This window comes from Emydura macquarii, unplaced genomic scaffold, assembly GCF_026122565.2.
Source record: "Emydura macquarii macquarii isolate MOO-44397 ecotype Brisbane River unplaced genomic scaffold, CSIRO-AGI_Emac_v2 contig_3472, whole genome shotgun sequence".
Lineage (NCBI taxonomy): Eukaryota > Metazoa > Chordata > Testudines > Chelidae > Emydura > Emydura macquarii.
The window spans coordinates 77,317-84,560 of NW_027133609.1; the positions used below are offsets into that span (position 1 = coordinate 77,317).

The 7,244-nt window shown below is 63.3% G+C and overlaps 1 protein-coding gene across 2 annotated transcripts; it reads left to right on the forward strand.

Moving 5' to 3' along the window:
• Window positions 1–3,444: 3,444 nt before the first annotated feature.
• On the forward strand, window positions 3,445–6,231 carry LOC137144636 (TBC1 domain family member 25-like). Of its 2 annotated transcripts, none has more exons than XM_067535057.1 (5): window positions 3,445–3,579; window positions 4,480–4,570; window positions 4,774–4,898; window positions 5,206–5,377; window positions 6,116–6,231. In XM_067535057.1, the coding sequence occupies exons 1-5, from the start codon at window positions 3,453–3,455 to the stop codon at window positions 6,168–6,170; spliced, it is 570 nt and encodes a 189-aa protein (XP_067391158.1). In that variant the 5' UTR covers window positions 3,445–3,452; the 3' UTR covers window positions 6,171–6,231. The 2 variants fall into 2 exon arrangements, with proteins under 2 accessions (XP_067391158.1, XP_067391159.1); XM_067535058.1 differs by having other exon boundaries at window positions 5,245–5,377.
• The last annotated feature ends 1,013 nt before the right edge of the window (window positions 6,232–7,244 follow it).

The following is a 7,244-nucleotide window of genomic DNA, read 5'->3' on the forward strand; positions in this document are numbered from 1 at the left end:
TTGGCTGCCGGCTCCTGCGTGTCCTCCACCCATGGCCCAGAGACAGTGACGGCGCCACCACCAGGTCGGGGGACTCCACAGAGAAAGGCCCCTGGCCTGGGGGCTGGAGCTAGGGTGTGGGACAGAGATGGTTAGCGTGTGTGGTAGATGGAAAGAGACGCCCCTTGTTAAAGGCCAAGGCAACCTGTGTTGACCCCTATGCCCCAGTGCAGCACTAGGGGGCGCTGCGCTGGAGGGAGCAGAGTGGGAGTTCGGGGGGGCGCTCTCCCCTCCCACTCAGGGCTGACCCCAGCATGGCACTAGGGGGCGCTGTGCTGCACGAAGTAGGGTGGGGGCTCAGGAGGGGGCAGTCTCCCCTCGCAGTCAGTGCTCACGCCAATGCCCCCCTGCCGCACTAGGGGGTGCTGTGCTGTGCGGAGCAGGGGGTGGGGGCGCAGGGGATTCCTGACCTGGAGTCACTAATCACACATGGCCCCCTTGCAGCCGGGGCACCATGGCCTCATGGCAGAGGGGCGCAGCGGGAACAGGGAACTGGAGCGGGATCCAGGAGCAGCCACCCAGGAGACACCTTGATGGGGATGACACCTGCACCCACGGGCCAGAATCCCAGCCCCCAGCAACTGGCTCTGTCCAAAGCCTCTTTGATGGGGCCGGTAGGCTGGACCTGGCTGGGCTGCGCAAGGTGGTCTATGAGACAGGTGGGTGTGGGGCTGGGGTGGTGGGAGGCGCCCTTGGATTTGACACCTCTTGCCCCAGCCCCTGGCACTGGGGCCAAGAGTCCTGAGTCCCCTGCAGGGCGGGGCCAGGAGCCGGCTCCATCGGCAGGGAAGTTATCCCCCCTTTGCCCGAAAGATCAGCTGAAGAACAGCTGGGTTCTGTTCCCGGCTCTGCCTCTAGCCTGCTGGGTGAACTTGGGCAAGTCATTGCCCATCCCTGTGCCTCAGGTTCCCCATCCCTACGCTGGGGATCATGAAACTCACCTCCTTGGTCAAACACTTTGGGATCTGCTGCTGTGAAGAGGGGGGAGGCACTTTTTTGCCATAGCAGTTGGCACAGCGGGTTAGCAGCTGCATGCCACAGACAGAGAGCGGAGCTGTATCTACGGACAGAACAGCTACATGCGGGTTAGAGATCTCAAACTAGGGAGCTCCCTACGTTTCCCATCAGCCCTCAGGGCAGGCTTCCAGCCCCCCCACTCTCATCACTAGACTCAATTCCCCTCCCAGAGCCAGGGAGGGAACCCAGGAGTCCTGGCTCCCAGCCTCAAGTACTCCAGACACCCCTCTCCTCCCAGAGCCAGAAAGGGAACCCAGGAGTCCTGGCTCCCTGCCCCTACATAGTCAGTGTTCTATGAGTGTGTAGCCAGGTCCCCGTGGTCCTGGCCAATCCATCATATACGCTGTGGGGGCGGCTGGGGGCCCAGGCACAGATGCCAGTGAGCGGAAGGTCACCTGGAAGTTCCTCTTCGGTGTGTACCCTGCGAACTCCACGGCTGAGGAGCGGCACCGGCTGGACCAGCAGCTGGCTGCTTGGTACCGGAGCATGAAGAACACCTGGAAGCAGCAGTTCCCCAGAGCCAGGCGCATGAAGGTGCAGTCAGACTGTAAGTGCCCTCTGTCCCCAGCTAAACCTCCAGCTCCTAGCACACAGGACATCATGGGCCGGAGGCAGATCTGAATGGGGGAGAGGTGGGATGAGGGTTCAATAGGAACCGAATCTGGGAGGCTGAGAACCATCTGCTTCCCCCACATTTTAGGGACCCTGATTACTCAGCAAAGATCTCTTTCCTACAACTGGAGCAGGTCAATTCTTCCTAACCACCAGCCCAGCCACTGATCAACATGGACACGGTTAATTTATAGCCCCACAGCTCCTCCCACCAACCAGCTCCTCCCACTAGGTGGAGCAACAGAGCTCCGCCCCCTTAAAGGGCCATGAGCCACACCAAGGGCATAAGGCTCACGGTGGCTAACGCTACCCCCCACTCTCCTTCCTGCAGTGGAGCTGTCCCTGGCCATTGAGAAATACGAGGAGCAGCAGGAGACGGAGGCGGCCAAGATGCCCATGGAGGTAAGACGCCTGCGCCAGCTATGGCTGGATAGGCTGGCGGGCTTGCTGCCTGGCGCAGAACAAGACAGGAGTCCTGGGCTGGCACGGAGCAGCCGCAGCGATGGCCAGGGGGAAGCCAGCGTTAAGGAGCTGGTGCCAAGGTGCAGCCACGCAAGGGCAGACGTCCGCCCCATTGGCACTCCAAGCAGAGAATGCCAGGACGGGGTAGCCCATGGGGGCTGCACTCCCCGCTCAATGGGCAGGGGAGGGAGAGGGGCCACTCCTCGATCTGGGAGTAGAACCCAGGAGTCCTGGTCCCCAGCATCCCCCGCCATGCCCTAATTCCCAGAGTACCCTGCTGTGCAATGCTGCTGGGCTGAGTACTAATGCAGCCCTCCCGCTCCCCCCACCCACCCCTCCAGCACGGCCTGTGGCTCCAGAGCATCAATGAGCCCCAGTTCCGGGCATCTCTGAGGGACATTGATGCTGACGTGCCCTGCACCGACCGGCACCACAGCTTCTTCCAGTGAGTGCACCCCACCGGGCACAGCCGCCCACGGCCACGCAGCCCCTGCCCAGTGCCACCCCCAGTGCCACGCACCCACCGGGCACAGCCCCCAGTGCCCCGCAGCCCCCACCCACTGCCACCCACAGTGCCACGCACCCACCGGGCACAGCCGCCCATGGCCACACAGGCCCCTCCCAGTGCCTTGCACCTGCCAGGCACAGCCCCCAGTGCCACGCAGACCCCTCCCATGGCTACCCACAATGCCACGCACCCGCTGGGCACAGCCCCCCAGTGCCATGCAGGCCCCCTCATAAGGCTACCCCAGCGCTACATGCCAACCAGCACAGCCACCCCTCCCCTGGTGCCACGTACCCCAGGAACATCCACCCCAATGCCATGCAGGCACCCCCATGAGACCCCCCCAATTCCACACGCCCGCTGGGATCACGCCCCATCTGTGGCTCTCTGCAGGTGCCAGGGGCTGGTGAAGCTGCTCTACCTGCGGGAGATTCTGATCACGTTTGCTGCCTTCCACCAGGGTGAGTACCCTGCCCCCACAGGCACCTTCCAGTGCTCCCTGCCCCTGGCACTCCCCCCCCACTGCTCCCTGCCTCCTGGCACCCTCCCACTGTCCCCTCCCCCAACCTTCTCACTGCCCCCTGACCTTCAGATCCCCTAGTGCTAGCCCCTGACCCCCCACTTCCATCTGACCCCCGATTCCTCTTGACCTCCCCTATCCCCCCTTACTGCCCCTTGACACCTCCTCCGAATCCCTTTTTGCCCCCATCTGGCTCCTCATTGCCTCCTGCTCCTATTCTCCCTCTCCCATTGCCCCCACCATCCCCTGGCGCCCCCCTCCCTCCCTCTCTCCCCAGACATCGGTTACCGCCAGGGCATGACCGACTTCGCCAGCCGCTTCCTAGAGACGCTGGACTCGGAGTCAGATGCCTTCTGGTGCTTCGTAAACTGCATGCGGCGCTGGGCCTCCGGCCTGACGGCCCAGGGCGTGGCCTGCAAGATCCGTGAGCAGCGGGGCCCGGAGGGGAGGGGGACACCCAGTCCCGGGCAGGGCTGAGCACAGCGGGTCAGCCAAGGGGGGGTGGGGGCTGTATCATCCTGAGCTGAGCTTGTGACAAGCAGGGACCTGCCTGGTCCACGGCTGGTGGGAGACCTCGAGAGCTGAAGGAAGGGCTTGTATCAGGGCAGATAATAGGACCTAGTGGTTGGAGCAGAGGGGTCTGGGAGTCAGGACTCCTGGGTTCCATTCCAGGCTCTGCCACTGGGTTGCCGGTTGACTTGGGGCAAATAAGCTCATCTGTAGAAGGAGGGAGCAATTCCCACCCGCAGCCCTTGGTAGGTTGGTTTGAGATCCTTGGACAGAAGGATGGGTAAAGGCAAAGAATTATTATTCAGTAGGGGGCGCTCACCCCAATGCCCCAGGGCAGCACTAGGGGGCACTGCGTTGCAGGGAGCAGGGTGAGGTTCTGTAGGGGGCACTCTCCCATGCACTTAGCACTCACCTCAATGCCCCAGTGCGGCGCTAGGGGGCGCTGTGCTGCAAGGTGAAGGGTGCGGGCTCCGTAAGGGGTGCTCTCCCTTGGTAGGCAGTGCTGACCCCAGTGTGTGGCAGGGGCGCCCCCTTTTGGCTGGGATGTATAACTCCACTCCCAGTCACTTGTAGCCTTTGAAAATGTCCTGGCTCTCTTTAGCCGCCCCGGGGGTAATCCCGATGCCCGGGGGCAAACTCCCCCAGCAGCTGCCACTCAGTGCAACATCCTCACCCAGCCCGAAGCTGCTGCGTGTGTTAAACAGCAGCTGTGCCCCAACCCCAGAGGCACTGTGCTGGTGGGACAGCCCTCCTGCACCTGCCAGCTCCAAGGGGCAGGGGACAGGGGCTGAGTCCTGGTGTGTGTCCGGCGCAGAGGCTGCCGAGGAGCTGTTGCGGCACGTGGACCCCGAGCTGTACCATCACATCGCCAGGACCTGCGAGGAGAGGTTGCTCTTCTGCCTCAGGTGAGGAGCCCCCCAATCCAGGCTCCCCCAGCTCCAACTGTAGGGCCTGGACTGGTTGCTCCAACAGCAGCGGGAGCCAGGGACGGGGGCTGCAGGGCCCTGCTGACGGGGGAGAAGGGACGGGGATCTAGAGGGAAAGGAGCTGTTTTTATCCCCCTGGGGCCTGTGCATGGCACCTCACGCCCTCCTCACCCTTCCCCCAGGTGGCTACTGCTGCGGTTCCAGAGGGAGCTGGGGCATGAGGATGCTCTGCGGGTGATGGAGATCAGTGCCCTGGAAGCAGGCCCCACTGACCTGGCAGCCGGGATGTTGCCAACTTGCAGGGAAGGTGAGGGGCAGCTGCCACCCCTGCCCCCTCCACACACCCCGCCGTGTGTCAGCCCTGGAGCCCCCCTCCACACCTAGAGTTCTGCTGGTCCCACCCAATCCCAGACCGCAGGCCCCTGCTGTCCCAGCCCTGGGCTCCCTCAGTCCTGGCCTGCAGCCCCTGCACCCCCAGCCCTGCATTATCCCCCCAGCCCAGCTCTGCTGGTGCCCCTCAGTCCCACCCGCAGCCCCCTGCTAGCCCAGTCCTGGGCTCCTCTCTCCCTGCAGCTCTGCCGGTGCCTCCATGCCCGTCTCCGTGCTCTCTTTAGGCTCTGCTGACTCTGTTCTCGCTTGCCCCATCCCTGCAGGGGAGGACGGACCAGCCCCACGCCGGGTGGGGGTCCCCTTCGAGGTGCTGCTGTGTGTCGCCCTCCTAATCCAGCATCGCCAGCAGCTGCTCCAGTACCAGCACGTCCACGACTTCTTCCTCTTCGCCCACAGGTTGGGGCCTTTCCCTAGGGGTGGGGAGAGCTGGGGCTCCTTCCCCCCCATGGGGCTCGTAGGCTGGGGGAGTTTGACAGCTGTTTGAGCTGACAAAGCAGCTTTGTCACGGGGTGTGGAGGCCCATCCACCTGGGACCAGAGCTCCAGGCCCAGCTCTTTCCCTCCAGGGGTGCCGGGCGCCCCGGGGGCGTGAAACTCTGCAGCCGCTCCAGCCAATCCGCTTCAGGCCCCTGCCAGTGAGCACGTGGGGGGACAACAGTTGGCATTGTGAGAACTGCCTCCCCCCCCCCCAGTCTGGGGCCGAACTGTGACCATGCAACCCTGGCCTCCAGTCCAACAGACCCGGCCTGGAGGGTTGCTGGTGGAAATGGCTCAGCTGAGGTGGCGGTTCAGGGGTGGGTGGGAGTCAGGACACCTGGGTTCTATTCCCAGCTCCTCTCCTGGATGACCTACCTTTCTCTGTGCCTCAGTTTCCCGCCCACCCTGTTCTATTCAGACGGGAAGCTCTTTGGGGCAGGGACAGCCCCTCGGGTCCCGGCTGCCCCTCGGGTCCCGTAAGGGGGCTGCTCCATGGTGCCATTTAGCTCCTCCAACATGGGCTGAGCACTGGCTGGGGACCCACTGAGTCCCCAAGGGTTTCCAGCGGTGCCTCAGCACACAGGGTGGGGCAGGGCCGGGCACTGCAAGAGGGACCCAGGAGGGGGCGCTGTCTCTGAGCACGTGTCTCCCACCACAGGCTGCAGGGGAAGGTGGCGCTGGACGCACTGCGCAGGGCGGAAGGGCCCCTCTAGGGCCAAGTGGCTGGAGGATGCCGGCCACAGGAGCTGTCGCAATGAAGCTGGGTGTATCGAGCTCTCTGGCCAGGTCTCTCTGTGGGCGAACGTGGCCCCTGCGCCAGGACCCCACGGGAGCGAGGGTCTGCGGCACCTGCACTCATCCAGCTGGATGTCCCTTGAGAATCAGCCACCACGGGGTGGGGCCTGGGTGGAGAGGCCAGGGGCTCGGCTGGGCCAGGTCTTGGGGCTGGGAAAAAGGGCCCAGAGTGGGGGACCAGCCACAGAGCAGGGAGGGCAGCAGGGGAGCCTGCCTCAGAGGCGCACACATAGACACACCTACACACACCCAGAGACACACACCTACACACACCCAGAGACACATGCACACACCCACTAACACATGCACACACACTTACATGCACCCAGAGACACGTGCACACCCACGCACCGAGACAGGCACGCACACACATTTACATTCAGAAACACACGTGCACACAGCCACGCTCACCCAGAGACACACGCATGCCCACGCCCAGAGACACATGCACATGGGCACCCAGACGACACACACGCGTGCACCCAGAAACACACACGCACGTACACCCAGAGATGTGCACACGCACCTACAGATACCCACACAGAGATGCACACATGTGTGCACAGTGCATGGACACACACAAAGCATGTGCACACAATCTCCCTCAAACACATACCCCACACCCAGACCCTCCAAACACACCCACAAGGTCTCCTTCACACACACACAGAGACTCACACACAATGCCACACACCCTCCAACCCCCTCCCACACCCCCAGTCTCTCCCCCTCCCAGACCCTCGCTCCCCCCATCCCATATCCCTCTCCCCTGAGCCCATTCCTGCCCCCGCGAGGGCCCTGAGCTGGGAGCGCTGTCTCTTTAACAGCAGAGGAGCCCGGAAGATGAACAGCTTCTCCAGTGGCTCCATTCATCTCATTTTAATTTTATGAGCAATATTTTGCATGGAGCGGCCTTTAGCCGAGAATGGCAGCATAATGTGGGCATCAATCACGCGCTGGCGGGATTGCTCTTTCAGCAAGGATGAGCCGTG